At 40.3% G+C, this 22,025-nt stretch overlaps 2 protein-coding genes across 2 annotated transcripts in view; one reads left to right on the plus strand and one right to left on the minus strand.

Annotated features, from left to right (window-relative positions):
* Nucleotides 1–7,166: 7,166 nt before the first annotated feature.
* Nucleotides 7,167–12,143, minus strand: LOC107485213 (uncharacterized). Its single transcript, XM_016105726.1, has 2 exons — nt 7,957–12,143; nt 7,167–7,866 (listed from the first exon to the last, which is right to left on the minus strand). Exons 1-2 carry the CDS (start codon nt 12,141–12,143, stop codon nt 7,167–7,169), a joined length of 4,887 nt encoding a protein of 1,628 aa, XP_015961212.1.
* A 6,628-nt stretch (nt 12,144–18,771) lies between these two features.
* The window catches only part of LOC127746673 (truncated transcription factor CAULIFLOWER D-like), a 6,983-nt gene continuing 3,729 nt past the window's right edge, over nt 18,772–22,025 (plus strand). The window contains exon 1 of the mRNA XM_052260631.1: nt 18,772–18,908. Within this exon, the coding sequence (XP_052116591.1) occupies nt 18,772–18,908 (137 nt within the window). The remainder of the gene's footprint in view (nt 18,909–22,025) is intronic.

A 22,025-nucleotide genomic window follows, 5' to 3' on the forward strand; every position in this document is an offset into this window, starting at 1 on the left:
AAGTATATATGTGTGAGATAATTTAAAAAATACATATCTTAAAATTAGATAATATTAATAGTAAAAAAAATTTAATTATAAATATTATATATATAAAATTATAAATATTAAATTAAATAAAATAATTTTTAATTATTATATTCCTAACATTATCGCACTACTATTCACCATGGTTATGATTATGTGATTATTAGGAATAGGACTGAACTAAATGAAATAGAGACAAGATCACCTACCTGTGGTCCATCTCCAATTCTTCATTTATATGTGATGATAGAAACTAAAGTGGAACAATAAGGCATCTACGTGTCTATTATCTATGCAACGACGACAATCTTCTGATGAAGGCACATAAAACTCATAATAATAATTTGCATTGGGTGTATCGGTTTTTTTATTTTTTCCTCAAATCACTTATATCTTGATTTAAGATAAATATATTGATGAGCAATGTTAGGGGTCAGTAATTTTTGTGATTGGTAGCCATTAAATAGTTATCAATAATGATTTAATAGTGTAAAATTGGTGTGAGATTTTATCTAATAGCTTACCTTTCTCTATTAGTTACATGGCCAAAATTCAATGAAATTGATGCCCTAAACTTATTAGTTCCACAAATCATTCGAAACATGCATGGTTCCTTCAAACAATATACAGAGATAATTTAAAGCTCTATAATGCTATAATGCTAATTGGTTGATGAAATTGGTAGTTTGATATCTATATTTTCAAGCTCTATAGATAATTTAAAGGGAAAAAAATACTGATAGTATTTATTTGTTGTACCTGTAACATCTTATTTATCAAAATATCACGTTTCTGACTGCGTTATTCTGATTATTCGAGTATTACGACGACTCTTAAAAATATTTAATACTAAAATATAAGCATGTTTAAAATTTAAATTGAATTTCTCAAAATATACATCCATACTTACAATACAAATTATAATACTCACAAAGAATACGTATATATATATAATACAAAATATCGTCTAAACAGAGAAGAAATAAGCTCTTTCGAACTTCGTTGTCTATAACCTGAAATAGAAAAGACCTGTAGGGGAGTGAGAACATCATTATCGCTAGTTCTCACTATTGGGTTAGAGAATTACTAGGATACGTGAAAATAAAACCGTTATAGTGATTACTAACCACCTTATGCATCTTCTCAAAACCAAAGACTTAATATCGAAATTCTGAAATTCTTTTTAAAAGAGAAAACTGTTAATTCTTCAAAAATCCAAAAGTCTTTTTAAAATTTTTTTTCCTAGACAGTATGAATAACCAAGCTCTTCCAAGCATAGGTTCATTAAGTCCATACTGAACCAGTTTAGTTTTTCATACTTTTCTAAACCAAAAACACAAACCAAACACGGCCTTCGGCCCATCTCATAATCAATCACGGCCCTAGGCCCAAACAACTCAATCCACAACCAATCCATCACAATCCACCCAATTTTCAATCACAAACACAAGTAAGGTCCAAGCACAATTAAGCAGTCACTTCAAGTAGAGCTGTTAGGAATTAAACATAATTATTCACATAGGCAAACCAATTACAATATACACTCTCAAACAATGTCACATAGATGCATATGATGCATGCTTGTCCTAGTGGCTGATGAGTCTCATCTGTCGGTTATAAAGCTAACCCGACAAGTCCTAGTAGCTAACCATTGGACTGTCCCTTTGTCGTGCATCCCCACCTCGAGTAATTTCCAATCATATATATAACACCCACACTTGTGTTTATCCAAGGGGGGAAGGGGCGAGCTCATCCAGAACTTTCACAATGTCCGGCCACACTTACGACATAGGGTCAACAGAGTATCGAGTCTCAACCTGGAGCACGTGGTGGCTAACCAATGCTTTTACCCAGGGAAACTCATATCTCAGATATTTGCAAGTGCATCAAATCACATTGTCAATCAATAATCATGTACATGTACATACCTAGCCATAATTCAATATTCATCACTGTCATCCAGCTCATAACATAATCCATAACCAGCCATAATTCATTATCAAATACAGCCATTTGGCTCATAACATACACAACACTTCCTTCACAATCCATCTCAAGTTAAACCATCATTCATGCCATATAATACTTTTTTCTCAAATCATTTTTCTTTGAAAACAACAATCAAATTCATCTTTGTCTCAATTTCGAATTCTCATTTCACAAATAGTTTCAAGTTCATAGTCCATTTTTCCTCAAAGTAAGTTCCCTTTTCAAAACAAAGCCACCATTGACATCATCTTTTCAAAACTTCCAAAACTTTTAAAACTATGCCAAATTAAAAATCTCTTCTGAAGGATTCAAAATCATCCATCCTAAATAGGGTTTGGTAATAAAATTTCTCAGAGAGTCTCAAGACTTTAGGGGAGAATAACATAACTCATTTTCTCAAATAAGTTTAAAATCTGCAAAACCTCAAGTTCTTGATTTGAGTAATAAAAATAGATTCTAGGCCAAGCCGAGTCGTGTAATCAATTACTCCAACCACATTTTCAAAACCATTTCTTCCACTTGAACCAAAACTAATTTCAGCCCCTTGATAAAAATCTGAAGCATTTCGAACGGCTCGAAAATCATATTAGTTTTGCTAAACCAGAATTCAAAGAATATTTTAAAACTTTTTTAAAATGTCGAAAAATGAGATTTGTCAATCAAAATCAAACTTCTTTCAAATTCATAAAAATTCCTCCAAATAAAAATCTTTAAGTCAAATTCAAAACATTAATCTTTTCACCTTTAAAACAGTCTTAAAGTATAAATCTCTTCTGAATGACTTACACCAAAAAACATAATATTTTTCTTAGGAAACAAGGCTAAGTCATAATTCTCTTTTCAATAATTCTGTCCAAAACACAAGTTCATCACTTTCATAAATAATCCAGATAAAGATAATAAAATTCTTAAATTCACAATTCTCCAAGTAAAATGGTAAAGACCGTAAATTCATAATTTTTCAAATAACATTTCAAATAAAGTCTCGAATTTTATAGAAATTTCTATAGCACCTCCCATAAAATTTGGACTCTGCCACCCTTTTTAGGTCCCAACCAAACCATTCCACAACCCTCTTTAACGGGTTCAAAACCAAATCAGTTCAAAATCAAGCTGAATCCAAAAGTGCATACCATTTTCATATTTCCAAAAAACCAACTAAAACTCAAATCAATCTCTAACGGATTAAACTCGATTTCAAAACTTTAGAAGAAATAACTTTAAAGGAACACTTCAAAAATAGTCCATTTCACAAAACCAACAACAATTCACTCAAACAAGCATTCATATCCATCAAAGACAACCAAACAATACGTAAGACTTATATAATCACTAAGATCACATTTCTCACATTAATGTCCATATATAGCAACTCCAAACTTCATAATTATAGAGTTTGAATAAAAACTTTAATTTATTTTAAATCCAATTAATCAAAATTATTTTTTATTATCTTCAATAAAATAATTTATGAAATTAAAATTATAAATAAATAAATAATTTAAAATTAATTCATAATAATTTTTTTTTTAAATTCTGGGTCTTACCGTACCCGTCCTTTGTTGATATGGAATTTAAAGGGGGAAAAAAATACTAGTAGTACTTTGCTGTACCTGTCCTTTATTAATATGGATTGACTCAGCTCGAATCTATTAAGTTCATCAAATAAAATAGTAGGGAAATTATTTTAAAAAAATATAACTTGAGTCCAGCAAATTGAACTATAAATGTGCTATTATTATACTGTTTTGAATTATTATAAACTAGCTATATATGTGTTCGGTTGTCGGGTTCCGGACAGGTCAGGTGTGCAAGTGAGGGGGTGAGGGCGCCTTGGTTCGGATCGCACTGGTCGCGGGTCGATCGAGCAGACGAGCACTTGCCCTGAAGAGAGGATGAGGGGGGTGTCACCTGCAAAGACACTCCGACGCTCAAGTCAGCGGTGTGCAGGCGGGCAGAATAGTGAGGTGAAAGGATATGACGTACCTCGTGGGAAGAGCCAATCTTCCCTTTATATACATGTCAGTTGTGGGTCCCTCATGGGGACAGGTCCATATTCTCAAGGACGTTGTCCTGCAACCGCGTGTGAGCTGTACAGGACGCGTGTCCGGGTCAGTTGGAGGGCGCGTAACCGGGTCGGGTAGAGCCTGGGTCGGGTCGACCCGTGCGGTCCTTGGGCCAGGCCGTAACAGTGCCCCCACGCGCCAATGGTAGTCGTGGGAGCTACCAATGGCGTGTCGTCTCGCATCTCGTCTGGTCGGCCGCTCGTGGGAAGGATATGCCCCCAACGCGCGTGCCCCTTGGTTGCGTAAGCAACCGTTTCATCGCTTCGTTCCTTGCGCCGAGCATTGAATGCTCATAATGGGGTGGAAAAACCCTGTTTGAAAAGACTAATCTGCCCCCAGGTGTTTCGCGCTTTTGGGGAAGCAGTTTTTAAACGATTGGTTTTATGCTTCTGTGCTTTTCCACACTTCCCATTCCTTCCCTTCTTCTTCCCTGTTACAAGATTTCAAAGTGTTGCTGTGGTGCCTTTGTTCATCCTTCTTGCATTTTTCCAGACTCGCAACTTCATCAATTTAGGTAACTTTCAAATCATTCTCCCTTTTATGCATTATTTTTGTATGCTTGTTGCTTGGTTTTGTTGCTGTTGTGTGGCCTTTCAATGGCGGTTATATGTGTTAGGGGGGAGCCATTCCAGGGTAGGCTTTTCCCTGTCCACCTCTAGTGTTTTGTCCTTAGTTGGGGAGTAGTGGTGTGCTTGAACTGAGCAACCGATTTACCGATCTCTTAGACTAACTGGATGATCCCCCCGTGTAGGTATGGCTCACACGGTCTCCCGGGCTTCCGTTAACCCCGCGGCGTATGATCCTTATGCCTGGGTTGTTTCCGACGTGAAGGATTCGCCCAACCAAATGGGCGAGGAGGAGCTCACCGAGTTCCGACAAGCCGAGTACCTGTGTGGGGGAACTGACGAGGAAGCCAACTATGACGTCTTTGTCCCGGCTCCTCACGAGCGCCTGTACGAAATCAACTTCCAACCCCGCCAAGTCGCCGACTGGATCTGGTTCTATAAGGCCATGTTCACCCAAGTCGGAGTTCGTATTCCGTTCTCAGCCTTTCAAATGGCGCTTTTAAGTCGAATTTCCGTGGCGCCGTCGCAGTTGCATCCGAACAGTTGGGCCTCGATCCGCTGTTTCGAGATGGTTTGTGAATACCTCGAACTGCCGGTGTCCGTAGATGTTTTTCTCTTTTTTTTCACCCTTACAAACCCTTCAAAGGAGGGGAAGCACAAAAAGGGGTTCATGTCCTTCCGGTCTGCCCAAGGTCGGAGGATTTTTGGTCTGTTTGAAGATTCTTACCATGGGTTTAAGGACAAATATTTTAAGGTCCGCCCTGCCAAAGGTCGTCATCCCTTTTGGTTGTCGTTGGAGGGGGTACGGCTCATCCCGACTTATTGGAGTTTTGGGGCAGGGTCCAATACCTTTATTAAGGTAACCTATAGCGGTATGTCGGCGGTGGATAAACAGATTGCCGAGGTGTTGATGGCGGTCTTTGGGAAGAATCAAGTAAATCCCCACCACCTTATGGATGACCAGGAGTCCGGTCCTAATTACATCTGTGAGAAACTTTTACTTTATCCTTTATCTTTTTGCTTTTACTGTTATTTTGTGGCGATTAACCGACCTTCTTTGCTTTCCTGCAGTGGAGATGTCTGCGTCGGTGACGGGCCTTCCCGACCTATTTCAAACTTTCCTCTGCGCCAGTGACGACGAAGGGGATAAGGAAGAATCTGCTGCCGAGAAGCCCGCAGTTCCTCCGGAGGACAAGGCTACTTCCGAGCAAGAGGCTGCAGTTGACGGAACCGGGGCCTCGACCCAAGCTCCCCAGGTCGAGGGCGACACAACGGCTCGCACTTCCCCCTTTCGCGAGGTGATAGGCACCGGGGGTTCGGCGTCTAACCCGGATGTTGATGATGAAGTGGAAGAGGTCCCTAGCCTTAAGAGGAAGAAGAGGAAGACATCCTCCAGCCCTGAGGGGGTTCTTACCGTTATGGAGAGGAATTTTGATGCCGGGAACTTTATAGATTCCCAGCTGATCCCTGGTACTGAGGAGCACTTCCATGAGTCTTCCCTTGCCGGTCAGGCGAGGTGGATGTACCGTACCCTTTTGCGTGGCGCCGTGATAGCCCGGAAGGCCGAGTTTGAGCTATCCGGGATGGAGTCCCTCCGCAAGAGGTTGGAGTCTACTGGGAAGGCTAACAATGAGCTAAAAAGTGAAGTTGAAACTCTCCGGGAGCAGTTGACCCAGTCAAATGAGAAACTCGACGCCGCCGAGAAAAAGGCTACTGCTGCCGAGAAGAAAGCCGCCACTGCTGAGGAGAAGTTGAAAGAGTCGGGCGCCACTGTTTCTCGTCTTGTCGAGCGTGAGATGACTTTGGAGAGCCAGGTTGGCGCAGCGCAGAAACGGGTGGCCGAGATGGAGAAAGAAAAGCAGGCCGTGGAGGCCGAATTGGCAACGTGGAAAGCCAAGTATAAAGATGTCTTGAAGCAGGGGAAAGGTGCGATCCTGGCGACCGAGGAGGCTCTCAAGGCTCAGGTCAAAGTCATTGCCCCTGAGTTTGATACGTCGGCGATTGGTGTTCGCAAAATCATTCAGGATGGCAAAGTTGTCGACGTCCCCAAAAAATGAATCTTCCGTTTGAATTTTTGTTTAGCCGTTTTGTTTTGGCTTATGAACAATTTTAATTTTAGCCGTTTTGGCTTGTGGATAATTTGATTTTAAGTCGTTTGCTCGGGTTGTTATGATAAACTTTCCCTTATTCGTCTGGTCGTATTATTGCCTTTATTAACCGTTATTGGTTTATAGTCGTTGCTTATATTAGTGGGTCGTGGCCTTGTGCGTGGCCGTTTTCAACCGCGATGGTTGTCGGGCTCCCGGGGTGATCAATCCCGGGGCCGCGCGTCGTCGTCGGGTTGAGATGGGGTGATTTGCCTGGGAAAAGGAAAGGGAACAATACACGAAAGAAAATTTGCACAAGTATATCTTATTCGGTAATCACATAAAGGACTCATGGATTACTACGAAAAGTTCAAAATTTAACTTTGCAAATTAACTACTTAGCTAGATTGGTCGGCTTGTCGAGTCATCTTCTAGGAGTAGAATCTTCTTAGGTTGTCCGCATTCCAGGTTCTCGGGACTTCTTTGCCGTCAAGCCTTTCTAACTTGAAGGCTCCTTTTCCCATCACTTTTTTGACTCTGTAGGGGCCTTCCCAGTTTGCCGCTAGCTTGCCTTCTCCAGGGGTCGGCAGGCCGATATCATTTCGCCTCAGGACGAGGTCGTTTGGCTCAAATTCTCTCTTGAGTACTTTGGTGTTGTAGCGTAGAGCCATTCTTTGTTTTAGCGCCGTTTCTGTCAAATGGGCCATTTCCCTGGCTTCATCTACCAGGTCTTTTTCTACGGTTTCCTTCACTCCTTTCAAAAGTAACCACGGGCTCGGCTCACCGATCTCTACGGGTATTACTGCGTCCACCCCGTACATTAGTCGGAAGGGAGTTTCCTTAGTGGAGGATTGCTCAGTTGTTCGGTATGACCAGAGAACCGCTGCTAATTCGTCGGCCCAAGCACCCTTTTTATTGTCCAACCTCTTTTTTAACCCTGAAAGGATAACCTTGTTGGCGGACTCCACTTGTCCGTTCGTCTGAGGGTGCTCTACCGAAGAGAACCTTTGCCTTATACCCAGGCCCTTGAGAAATTCTGTGAACTTTTTGTCGGTAAATTGCGTGCCGTTGTCCGAGATGACGACTTCTGGTATCCCGAATCGCGTTATCACCTGCCTCCACATGAATTTCCTGCAATTGGACGAGGATATGCTAGCTAGTGGTTCGGCTTCTATCCATTTGGTGTAGTAGTCAATTGCAACTATGAGGTATTTGACTTGCCCAGGGCCTACTGGGAAAGGCCCTAAGAGGTCGACTCCCCATTGGGAGAATGGGCGGGAGACAGTTAGCAATCTTAACTCGGAGGCCGGCGCCCTGGCAAAGTTGGCGTTCTGTTGGCATTTTACGCATTTTTTGACAAACTCTTTGGAGTCCGCCATCATCGACGGCCAATAGTATCCGGCTCGGATTAGTTTCCTTGCTAGGGCCTTGCCCCCGATGTGGTGCCCACAGCAGCCCCCGTGGACTTCCCTGAGGACGTAGTCCGTCTGGTCGAGGTGTAGACACTTCAGTAGTGGTTGGTTGAGCCCTTTTCTAAACAGCTGTCCTTGGATGACGGCGTATTTGGCCGCTTCCCTTCTCAATTTCGCCGCATCTTTTTCATCACTAGGGAGTTTGCCGTGTTCTAGGAAGTCGGTGATGGGGTCTAGCCATGAAGAACCTAGGATTGTCATGTGCAGTGTGATTGCTGGTTCTCTTGTCATGCCTTGGATGAGAGATCGGTTCCCCTCTCCCGGTTTTGTGCTGGCTAACTTTGATAGGAGGTCTGCCCGTGTGTTCCTTTCTCTAGGTACGTGGTGGACCGTGACCTCTTCGAACTTTTGGCTCAAGCTTTTGACCTTTTCCAAGTACTTCTGTAACAAAGGGTCTTTGGCTTGGTAGCTACCGTTTACTTGGGAGGTGACGACTTTGGAATCATTGCATATTTCTAGTCTTCTTGCGCCGACTTCTGCTGCTAGGGCTAGGCCTCCTATTAGGGCTTCATATTCTGCTTGGTTGTTCGAGATGGGAAACTCGAATCTGACCGACTGTTCGTATACAACCCCAATCGGGCTTTCCAGGATGATCCCGGCACCTCCGAAGGTCTGGTTGGAGGCTCCGTCCACATGGAGCTTCCACCGTGTACCCACTTCTTCGCTTGGATCCCCCGTTACTTCAACTAGAAAATCTGCCATCGCCTGCGCCTTGATGGCTTGCCGGGGTTCGTATTGTATGTCATACTGGGAGAGTTCGATAGACCAAGTCATCATTCTTCCCGCCAGATCGGGTTTTTGGAGTACTTGTCGGATCCCTTGGTCCGTCCTGACGACAACTTGGTGGCTCTGGAAGTACTGCTTTAACCTTCGTGAGGAGGTTAGAAGTGCTAGGGCTAGTTTTTCCAACCTGCTATATCTTAATTCCGCCCCTTGTAAGGCCCTGCTTATGAAATAGACTGGCTGTTGAGCTTTTCCGTCCTCCCGTACCAGAACTGCGGCTAGGGCTTCACCCGTTATGGCGAGGTATAGGTATAGTGGTTCCCCGTCCTTTGGCTTCCCGAGGACGGGTGGTGCCGCCAGGATTTCCTTGAAGTGCCGAAAGGCCTCTTCACATGCGGGCGTCCATTCAAACGCCATCCCTTTCTTCATGAGGTTAAAGAATGGCAGGGCCTTTGTTGCCGAAGCTCCGAGGAATCGGGATAATGAGGTCAACCGCCCTGCCAACCTCTGGACGTCCTTGATACAACCCGGGCTCTTCATCTGGAGTATTGCCTGGCATTTCTCCGGGTTGGCTTCTACCCCTCTCTGAGTTATCATGAATCCCAGGAACATGCCAGCTTCCATGGCGAAGGCGCACTTGAGAGGATTCAGCCGCATACCGTGTTGACAGAGGGACGCGAATACCCTTGCCAGGTCGTTCAGGAGGTCGTCAGGTCGTATTGTTTTTGCCAGGATGTCGTCCACGTAGACTTCGACTGTTTTCCCTAAGAGGTCGTGGAATATCCTGTTCATTAGCCTTTGATATGTTGCCCCCGCATTTTTCAGGCCGAATGGCATTACCTTGTAGCAGAAGGTTCCTCCTGGCGTTATGAACGCCGTCTTGTCTTCGTCAGGACGGTGCATCGGTATCTGATTGTAACCGGAGTAGGCGTCCATGAAACTGAGGTACCGATATCCCGCCGCGGCATCGACGAGCGCATCTATGTTTGGTAGGGGGAAACAATCTTTGGGGCATGCTTTGTTAAGGTCAGAGTAGTCCACGCACATTCTCCACTTGCCGTTGTGTTTTCTCACCAATACCACATTCGAGAGCCATGTCGAGTAGTCCACTTCCCGTATGAAGCCTGCTTCTAGGAGGCTGGCCGATTGCCTGGCCACCTCCTCTGCTCTTTCTGCCGACATCTTTCTCCTCCGTTGGGCCACCGGGCGTGCTTCCGTCTTGACGGCTAGATGATGTGAGATGATTTTTGGGTCTATGCCCGGCATGTCGGCTGGGGTCCAGGCGAACAAGTCACTATTGGCTCTTATCATTTCGATCAAGGGCTCCTTCAACTCATGTGGGAGGTTCTTGTTAACGAATGTGAACTTTTCCACTTCGTCACCAATTCTAAACTTCTCCAGATCCCCCTCTGGCTCTGGCCTCGGCTTGTCGTCCAGTCTGGCATCAAGGTCGGCTAGGAACACACCGGATGCTTCCTTGGACTTCTTTCTAAGGGAGAGGCTGGCGTTGTCACAAGCGACCGCCGTCTCGAGGTCTCCCCTTATGGTCCCTATTGACCCGTCGTCGGTAACGAACTTCATGACCAGCAGCTTTGTGTTGATTATGGCCTCGAAATCGTTGATTGTCTTTCTTCCCAAGATGATGTTGTAGGCAGTGGAGTCTCGGAGGATTACGAATTCGGCCATCGCCGATCTTCGACCTTGGGCTTGCCCCACCGAGATTGGTAGGGATATTACTCCGTCTGGTTTGATGAAGTGGTCGCCCAACCCGATGACCCCGTGCTGGTGAGTCGTCAGGTCGGCATCTTTTAGCCCTAGTGCGTCGAACACGTTGCGGAACATGATATTCGAATCAGCCCCTGTGTCGACGAGGATCCGTTTGACGAGGCCGGTTCCCACTCTGGCCGTGATGACCATGGGGGGGTTTTCCGGGGCGTCGTTGAACCATTGGTCTTCTGGGCCGAAAGAAATGGAGGGAGGCTTCTTGGAGCTTTGCATCGGCGGGGATGAGACCGTCAAAACCTTAACGTCTTTCCTCTTTGCCGACCGAGATCTTGGCGCGGCGTTTTTGGCCGTTACCACGTTTATCACTGTGAGGCCGTGGTCTCTGTCTTCGGGTTCTTGTCGCCGCTTGGCCGCACGGGTTTTGCCTTCTTCGTCTTGATCGCGATAACGTCTTCTCGGCTCCCTGATGAGGTGGGAGAACGCGGCTAGCTTTCCTTCCCTTATCACTTGTTCTAGTGCATCCTTCAAGTCAAAACAGTCCTGTGTTTGATGGCCATAACCCTTATGATAGTCACAATAGAGGTTCTTATTTCCTCCCGTACGGTCCTTAAGTGGTCGGGGTTTCGGTAGGATTCCCTTCTCCGCTATTTGTTGATAGACCTCCACGATGGGGAGAGTGAGTGGAGTGTAGTTAGTAAACTTCCCGACCCGGGGGAACGGTCGAGGTGTCCTGTTTGATGCCTCCTCCCTAGCTTTTTCCTTTGCTCTCTCTCCGTCGCCTGGTTGCCGAGCTTGGCTGTAACCGGACTGCCGCTTATTGGCAGCCACGACTCGGCTGACTTCCTCGTCGTTTATATACTCCTTGGCTACCGTCTGGATCTCGTGCATCGTCCAAACCGGTTTCGTGGTAAGGTGTTTTCGGAAGTTCTCGTTGAGGAGGCCGTTCGTTAGGCAAAGACTGGCCACCGAGTCGGTCAAGCCGTCAATTTCCAAGCATTCGTCGTTGAACCGATCTAAGTACCTTCTTGTCGGTTCTCCTTGTCTCTGGGTTACCCCCAGAAGGTTGATAGGGTGCTTGGCCTTCGCGATCCGCGTTGTAAATTGGGCCAGGAATGCACGGCTGATGTCTGAGAAGCTGTATATGGAACCTTGAGGGAGGCCGTTAAACCATCTGATCGCTGGCCCTGCTAGGGTTACCGGGAAGGCGCGGCATCTTACTTTGTCCCCCACTACCTCCAGATTCATCCTGGCCTCAAAGGCCGTGAGGTGTTCTAGAGGGTCTTGAGTTCTGTCGTACCTCATGTCCGTTGGTTTGTCGAAGTGTTTTGGCAACCGGACCTCGAGGATAGATCGGTGGAACGGGGTGACGCCCATTATCACGGGTTGTCGTGTCCTCTCGGATCTTCCTTCCCCGTCTTCGTGGCCTCTTGCCGCTCGGCGATTTGGTCTGCCGCGGGAGTAGATGATCGTGTCATTTCGTCTTCTCATTATGGGCGACTCCTCCCGCGTGCTCTCCGCTTCCGTCCGGGATGCGGATGTACGCCGCGGGCGGCTTCGGTGAGAGTCTTCCTCTTCGCTTCCGGGAGATGGGGTATAGCTGGGATCGGTAGACCGTCCATCCCGCTCCCGGTCGGCCAGCTGTCGTTCTAGGTTCTGGACTCAGTGGCGTAGCTCCTGCATTATTATGGCGCTATCGCCGCCCGTTCCCCCGAATGGTCGGGTTCTCGCGTGTTGTTGGGGGGATCTCCGGCCTCCCCTTTGCGAGGCGACGGAGGCTGCCCCCTCCGCTCCGGCTGCTCGAGCTCGGTCGCCGGGACCCAGCGCGACTTCCATTTAGGCAGGGCGTCCCCACAGACGGCGCCAATGTTCGGTTGTCGGGTTCCGGACAGGTCAGGTGTGCAAGTGAGGGGGTGAGGGCGCCTTGGTTCGGGTCGCACTGGTCGCGGGTCGATCGAGCAGACGAGCACTTGCCCTGAAGAGAGAATGAGGGGGGTGCCACCTGCAAAGACACTCCGACGCTCAAGTCAGCGGTGTGCAGGCGGGCAGAATAGTGAGGTGAAAGGATATGACGTACCTCGTGGGAAGAGCCAATCTTCCCTTTATATACATGTCAGTTGTGGGTCCCTCATGGGGACAGGCCCATATTCTCAAGGACGTTGTCCTGCAACCGCGTGTGAGCCGTACAGGACGCGTGTCCGGGTCGGTTGGAAGGCGCGTAACCGGGTCGGGTAGAGCCTGGATCGGGTCGACCCGTGCGGTCCTTGGGCCAGGCCGTAACAATATGTATATATATTATTATGGCATAATAATATTATTGGCCAAGGATTTGAGAAACCATCATCTCGGATCTCTTTCCGTCGCTTTTGTAACTATAACTGATGAGTAAATATAACAATAATGTAATTAATGGGGGAGTGATGAGTAATTTGAAAAATTGTAATGTTAAAGAGCAAAAAAAAACTTTATCATAAGTAAGTTATACTTTTACTTAAAAAATATTTTTTATTTTTTGAATCGATTTTTCTTTTTATTTTTTAGTATTTAGTCAAATTTTAAATATAAAAAAATTAAAAAATATATTTTATTTAATATTTATTAATTCTAATAATAATTAATAAAAATTAACGAATATTAAATAAGATAAATTTAATTATTTTTAATTAATTTTTTATTGTTACCAAATATTTCTATTTTGAAAAACAATAAAGAGCAACATTTACAAATCATAATTATAAATTATATTAAATATTATTTAATTCGCGGATATTTTTTTCTCCTACATCATTTTGTTAATATTTGTTTTTTTTTCTAGTTAATAACGCAACAGCTATCGAAATCGAATATTAATTATTTTTAATATTGAGAATTTTATTATTTTACAAAATTATCCATAAAATTCATCTTTTCAGATGATTAATATTTTTGTAATAGATATGCATTTTTTTTTTGGGATAAGCTGACATGTAATTGACGAATTTTTTCATGTACTAATACATAAACATAAAAAATAAAGTATAATAGACCATTAATTAACTTTAACTATTACTAACTTTAACTACTCAAATAAAATGAATAACATTAGTTAGAATTGGTTTTGATATATATTAATATGATGACAAACATTATATTGGATTAATAATTTAAATATGTTTTAATGTGTAAGTTATTAATGCAAGTCTAAAACTAAGATACACATAAAAAGATGAACAAAAACCAAATTCATTATATTTTTGAGCTAACATTGCTGATCTTTAACTAAGACCTTTCAACAAAAAAGTTAGCTCAGAAAATTTGGTCCAAGCTAAAGTGAAAAAGATCTTAGAGCTACTGCTAGAGTTTTACCTAAAAAAAGGGAAAAGTAAATTAAAGAAAAATTAGTTCACTTTTTGATAGAACCAAAATCATTCACCAAACAAGTATTGTAGAAAAAGTAAAATAATGGAGATAAAGTTAAATCAATGGAACCAAATCAAATCTAAGTATTAAAGTTGTTTAGAAAAAAAAATTATTATTAAAAATGTATTTTTGTACAAGTCAAAAAATTAGGTGAAGCTATCTCTTTTCAACAACTACAATTTGAGTATGAAGAAGAAAATGGAGATTATTTTTTCTAATTCATATCAAAAGTTGAAAATAAAATTTGGAGCCAAATATTGCATCAATAGTACATATTATTGTCCATTTTTTTTGTCTCTCTATGCCACTCTACTCTGCTGTTCTACCTTGATTTTTTGTTCTAATTTCTTAAGAGAAAAAGAAGAACTCATTTGGCCCAATGTTTAAAATTTGACTCTACCCACTAGCTCAAGTTTTGGAGACATTATCCCATAAATAAGGGATAATTAACCAGAAATTTAGGTAAGAAAAATAGAGCAAAAATTTAGAATATCATCTCATACATGCTATAGAATTATTTTTTTTATCTTTTGAGCTTCATTTTATATTTCATTATTATGATTTTTCTTATGTCTATCTTTTTGTATTGAGAAATAGAAAAATAATAGTGAGGTAAAAAATAAAAAAGTCATGAGTGAAAAAAAGGTAAAAGACATAGATCAAAAAGCCAAAATTGCTTTTCTGTATATTTGATTTTGATTGAATTAGGATTAATTCTTCTTACCAAGTTGGGATAGTACTTTGTGACAGTTGAACCTGTTGGGTTCTCCTTTACCAAGTTGGGAGAACATTTGGTGGGTGTTGAACCAGATTGAGTTTCCATTTGCCAAGTTGGGATAGCACTTGATGGCTACTAAAATTGGGTAAGAAGCATAGTGTTTGATTCTAAATGAATTAGATTATAATTTATTGATATTAGTGCATGTAATTAGTTTGATTATAGTTAAAATTTTACTATGGTTGTGGTGGAGACTGGATGTAGGCCACATTGCATAAAGTGGTTGAACCAGGATACATGGTTATGTTCTTTTCTCTTTTCTTCTATGTTTTTGTTTTACTCGTTATCAAACAAAATTAAATTGTCTCCTGCATAATCCAATTCACAAATACAACAGTACCAATTTCAACAGAATCTATTTTGGCACTCAAGTTTAAAAGAATAAAAAACGATCTTAAATTCAACCCCCTTTTCTAAGCCATTTAAAATTATCAATTGGTATCAAGAGCCCAGTCTCAAGGAGTCAAGCTTTACAATTTAGAGCAAAGATCTACGACCAACAACACGGGGACAAATATTATGGCTTACACACTCACTAAAAGTCAGTCTAACAACAGACCTTCCTATTTCAATGGCAGTAACTACTCATACTGGAAGGAGAGAATGTGGATCTTCATGTAGTCAATCGACTATAACATTTGGAAGATTATTGTCAACGGACCTGATGTTCTGAAAAAGTGAAATGCTGATGGAGAAGTGGTGCCAAAGGAAGATAACGAGTAGACAGAGAATGAAAAGAAGAAAGTTGAACTCAATGGCAATGCAATCACGCTAATGCATTGCTATCAGTTTTGAAGAGTTCAGAAAAATTTCCGGATGCAAAATTGCTAAAAAAATCTGGGACAAGCTACAACTCTTCCATGAAGGAACAAAACAAGTAAAAGAGATAAGAATAGACATGCTGATGAAGGAGTACGAGATGTTCTTCAAGAAGGAGGATGAAAGCATTGATGGACGCTATGAAAAAGATCTATTCCGAAGAAACTCTAGTGAGGAAGGCATAGCCATTTTCGAGAGGAATAATTTGATAAAAAAAATACTATGATGAGCTAAGAGGCAAGCTACTGGCCTATGAACCTACCCACATGTCTTAAGACAGAGATGATAAAAAGAAAAGTGTAACATTAAAGTCAAGATTGATAGTCAAAGAAGAAGAATCTGATGACAGCATATCACATGATGAAATGGTATTCTTTACAGGAAGATTAAGGAGATAAATAAGATACAAAAGTAAAGGCAAATGGACTACTTCATCTAAAGATTTCAAAAAAGATCAATTCAAGTTTATTTGTCACCATTACAAGGAGTCTGGTCACTTCAAATCTAACTATCCTCAAATAAAGAAAGACAAAAAATTAAGTAAGGATAAAAAGAAGGTGATGATGGCAACTTGGGAAAATTTGGAGAATGATTTTGATTCTAAAGATGAAGAAGATTCAGATCATGAATATCAAATGTGTTTGATGACTGATCATGAAGACATATATGAGGTTGATTTTTTTAATTTATCCATTAATGAATTGCATACTATTATTGATTATTTAACTGTGAATTCAAAGAAACCTTTTAATAAATATGCTAAATGTAAGAAAAAAAATGAGGCATTGAGAATAGAAAATGAATTTTCATTAGAAAAATTGAAGGCTACTAAAGCTTATAATGAAAACTCTTTGAAAGAAGAAAATGAAGCTTTAAGAGCTGAATTAAACAAATTCAAACTCAAGCATTCAATATCAACCTCAATTGATCTAGTTGTTGAAAATGAGAGATTGTATGAGAAAATTAAAAGCCTTAATGAAGATCTAGCAATATTTGTCCAAGGTTCACAAAATCTAGACAAATTACTTACTTGTTAAAGATTAAGTTTTGAAAATTTTGAATTTGGATTCAAAGAGAAAAGCAAAACTGTTTTTAAACAAAAATTTGAAAAATCTGAAACTTCGTTTTTCAAGAATGTTAAACAAAACATTTTTAGCAAGCCCCAAAATTCAACAAATAGGAACCATTGCTATAAATGTAATAGAGAAGGTCATTCTCCTCAACAATACTTTATTTTTTTAAAATCTTTTGGTGATAATAAGTTATATAAATTAAAGTTGTTCATAATTATAATGCTTTTGGACAATCAAAAAGATTTCACATAAGAGGATCCAAATGGATTTGGATACCTAAGGTTAGTTGAAGAATATGCATATTTGCCTTACATCTAAAAGGAATAATTACTTGTGGTATCTTGATACTGGATGTTCAAGACATATGACTGGAAACTCTACCTTCTTCATCAAACTAAACAAGTATGATGAAAAATTTGTGACTTTCAGTGATTATGGTAAAGGTAAAATAATTGCCATTAGTAAGGTTGACAAAGATGTGTTAACTTGCATAGATAATATTTTCTTAGTAGGTAGGTTAAAGCATAATCTCATAAGCATAAGTCAATTGTGTGATATAGATTATGTTGTAACTTTTAGGAAGTTAGATTGTAGAGTTAGATGAAATAATAGGGATTGTTTTGTTTATTGCAAAGAGATGTGACAATGTCTGTGGTCTTATTCTAGATGATCTTAAGATAAAAATATAACTTTTCTTTCAATAGAATCAGAAGATTAGGACATGCTAGTATATTCCAAATCTCTAAACTTGCTAAAAGAAACTTAGTTAGAAGTCTCCCTAACATTAAGTTTGACAACGACATCACTTGTGATGCTTGTCAAATGAGTAAGCAAACAAAAACTTCTTTCAAACCCAAAGAAGAAGTCTCAACTAAAAAGCCATTAGAATTGTTGCATCTTGATCTCTTTAGACCAACTAGCACTACAAGAAAGTTTTAAAGTAGTGACCGATTTTAGCGACCAACAAAATTAGTCACTATTAGTAACCGATTTTGCTACCAATCAAATTTTTTTAGGATTTAAAACAAAATCGGTTGCTAAATCGGTCGCTAAATTTCAATTAGCGACCGATTTAGTGACCCCACTCTTGGTTGCTAAATTGGTCGCGAAAATAAAAATTAGTGACCGATTTAGCTACCGATGACAAAGCCAATCTAGTTGGTTGCTGAAATCGGTTGCTATTTTTTTTTAACTTAGCAACCGAATTAGCAACCAAAACAAAAAACAAGCTTTTAGGGTATGTTGATGGCAAAATCGGTCGCTATTTTTAAGTTAGCAACCGATTTTGTGACCAATATAAAAACAAGCTTAATGTTGGTTGGTCACTAAATTGGTCGCTAAGAAGTTAGTTGCTATATCGGTTGCTAAGTGTTAAGATAGCGACTGATTTAGTGACCAACTATAAAATGCTGGTTTTAAAGCATTCGGTCACTAAATTGGTTGCTATTTAATAATTTAGCGACCGAATTAGCAACCGACTTAAAAATATGTTCATAAAATAGTTAGTGGCTAAATCAGTTGCTAAATCAGTCATTGTTTTAATTAGTTGCTAAATCAGTCATTGTTTTAAATAATAAGAATAAACTAAATTTCAAAATAAATTAAAAAAATCCATCACTTCTCAACCCTAACCCTAAGCTATCCCCTCACACAGCGTCCCTTTCACCGCTGCGCTCTCCGGCGTAGTGGAGAGAGAAGTCACTTTCTGTTGAGTCCTGGTTGGCACCGTTGGTGCCATCTCTCCTCTTCGAGTCTTTATCGCCGTCTGCCCATCGGCACGTACTTCCTCTGCTCGTTCTGCCATTGTTGCAGATCATCGTATCCTCGTCCAGATCTGCCGTTGCTCGCATCGCGTCGTTCTTTTCTCAGCGTCGCCTCCTGCGGTAACTTCTCCTCCGGTAACAACAACAGCAACGGTCTCTCTCTCTATATATCCCCTTTAGGTAGTGCATGCGTATGTGTATACATAGGTAGGTACAGTGAGAGAGAGGGAAATCAGATCGATGGAAGGGGAAGAGTGCAGTTAAAGAGGATCGAGAACAAGATTAATATGCAAGTCATGTTCTCAAAGAGAAGATCTGGTTTGCTGAAGAAGGCAAACGAAATTTCAGTGCTATGCGATGCCGAAGTTGCACTCATCGTCTTCTCTACCAAAGGTAAGCTCTTTGAATATTCCAGCGATCCATGGTTCATACCTCTTCATTCTCCCTCTCTCTAATCCAATATCACCTTTACTTAATTTCACTGCTTGTAACTATACATAATATGGATCTTGATTAATTAGTGAAATTTTAATTTCTTTATGGAAATCACTTAATTAAGAACGCTACCGATTATGTGTTTTCATCTGTTTCACATTAAGAGTACTGTCCACATGTAGTAGTAGGAGTATATATGCTTTTACATTTCCTATTTCCTCTTATATATATGCTTTCTGTGTGTAACAAACTCTGCTTTATGCTTAATTAAGTTTGATTAGCTTTCATATTCCAAATTAAGATAATATTTTGTTGAACCAAATTGGTGTTGGGTGCTTATTAGAGAAGCTAATAAGGCTAATAAATTTGAATTTCCTCATATAGAGCAGAAGCTTGCCGGACTTCTTTATGAATAGGGATGGATCATATCATTGAGTATTTATTGAGAAAGAACAACAATAATACGAAGGTAGAAGAGAAAAGTGAACTATAAATAATTCCAGATTGTAAAGGTAGAAGAAAAATAGAAAATGTAACACCCTAACTATCAAAGCTCACGCTTTCCGCTGCGCGACTCTGATAGCTCGGACATTACGATGACTCTTATACTATTTAATACTAAAATATGAGCCTGTTTAAAATTTTAAATCGCAATATCGCTCCCAAAATACTTTTGTTAGGTAACATAGATCCATACATACCGTACAACTTACAAAGCTCACAAAGAGTACATACATATATATATATATATTAAATAATATTACAAGCATTAACCAACACAATTCCTATCCCTCTTATAGAAAGTATAAGGATAAAGGCGAGGGAACAATAAACAATAACTAAAGGAATACAAAACATCACTACAACAACTAGATAAGCTCTTCGTGACTTCCACGTCCATATCCTGAAAGGGGAAAAATTGTAGGGAGTGAGAACATCATCCTCAAAAGGGTTCTCAGTAGAGGATTTTTGGGAATTACTATAATAGGATACGTGAAAGTAAAACCGTTCTAGTGATTAATACCCGTCTTATGCCGCTTTTCAAAACAATGGTTTACAATAAAAGAAGAATTTGAAATCTTTTCGGAAAAAAGAGGAACTGTTCATTTCTTAAAAATTCAAATGCTTTTCAAAAGATCCATCTATGCTGAACCAAATTAGCTTTTCATACTTTTCCAAACCAACAACATCAACCAGACATGGCCTCTGGCCCACCTCATGATCAATCACGGCTCTAGGCCCAAACAATCCAAACATCAACCAACCATCACGGTCCAACAAAGTCTCAGTAGCAAGCACAATTAGGAAAGTTCAAGCATAGACAAACAGTTACAGCAAGTAGAACAATTAGCAGTTAATCACAAGTAATGACAAAGGCAAACCAAGTACAATATGCACACCCAAATAATGTCACATAGATGCATATGATGCATGCCTGTCCTAGTGGCTGATGAGTCTCATATGTCAGTTATAAAGCCAGCCCGACAAGTCCCAGTAGCTAACCGTTGGACTGTCCCTCTATCGTGCATCCCCAACTCGAGTTATACTCAATAAAATTCATAATTCATAATTCATATCCAACACCTTCACTGGTGTATATTCACGGGAGTGAGCTCATCCGGGACTTTCATAGTGCCCGGCCACACTTACAACATAGGGTCAACAGAGTATCGAATCTCAACCTGGAGCACGTGGTGGCTAGCCACTGCTTCTACCCAGGAAAATTCGTATCTCAGATAATTGGAAGTGCAACAATCACAATATCAATATCTCAGCATATATGCATTTATCCTCAGCCATAAATCAACATTTATCTCACCCATTCGGCTTAAATTCATGATTCATAGTCAGCCATCTGGCTCATGACACATTCAGCAATCAGCCATAAATCATTATCATACACAGCTATTCTGGCTCATAACAAAATAACACTTCCATCATCCAACATCATCAAATTCATAAAATCACCATTCAAGGCATAAATCACTTTTTGTTTTTTCAATTCACTTTACTTTGAAATCAAAATCAATTCTTTTCAGCCTTGACTTTAAAGTTCCCATTCCTCAAATCATCTCAGGCTCATAAGCCACTTTTTCTTAAAGTTGATTTCCCTTTTTAAAACAAAGCCACCATTAGCATTCTCTTTCCAAAACTTCCAAAACCATAGCAAATTAAGGATTTATTTTGAAATAATCAAAATCATGCATCCAACAACGGGATTTTATAACAAAAGTCCCTCGGCAAAGTCTCAAGTCCTTAGGGGAGAATAACATAACTCTTTTCCTCAAATTTAGTTAAAATCATTAAAACATTGGCTTCCTGAGTTTGAGTAATAAAAATAGGATCTAAGCCAAACCGAGTCATGTAATCAATTACTCCTTTCAAAGCCATTTCCTTTACTTAAATAAAACTAGCTTCAATTCCATGATTAAATCTAAAGCGCACCAAACTGCTAAGAGAATCATTTTTGTTTTGTTAAACTAGAGTTCAAAGGATACTCTGAAGCTTATTTGAAACGTCATAAAAATGAGTTTTATCAATCGAAACCCAAATTCTTTTAAAGTCATGAAAACCCTTCCAAGTGAAAATCTTTAAGTTAAATGAAGGAAAGCATAAACCCGTTTCACCTTTTAAAACAGCCTTAAAGCATAATTCTCTTTCGAATGACTTGCACCCAACACATACTATCCTTCTTAGGAAATAAAGAGAAATCATAATTTTCTTTTCGATAATTCTTTTCAAAGCGTATCTTCATTGTTCTCATAATTGATCCAAGTAAAAATAATAAAAGGCCTCAGATTTACAATCCTCCAAGTAGATTTGTAAAGGCATTAAACTCATAATTTTTCCAAATAACATTTCAAATAAGGACTCGGATTTTATAGAAATTTCGGCAGCACCTCCCTTAAAACTTGGACTTCGCCACCCAGTTTGGGTCCCAACTAAACCATTCCACAATCCTTTTCAACGGTCCAATTCCAAAAATCAGCTCAAAAGGAAGCCAAATCCAATGGCCATCTCATTTTCATATCTCAAGGAAACTATTTAAAATCAAGTCATTATCAACCGATTAAACTCATTTTCAAAACTTTAAAGAAACGGTTCA

The sequence above is a fragment of the Arachis duranensis genome, chromosome 4 (assembly GCF_000817695.3).
Source record: "Arachis duranensis cultivar V14167 chromosome 4, aradu.V14167.gnm2.J7QH, whole genome shotgun sequence".
In the NCBI taxonomy this organism is placed as follows: Eukaryota; Viridiplantae; Streptophyta; class Magnoliopsida; order Fabales; family Fabaceae; genus Arachis; species Arachis duranensis.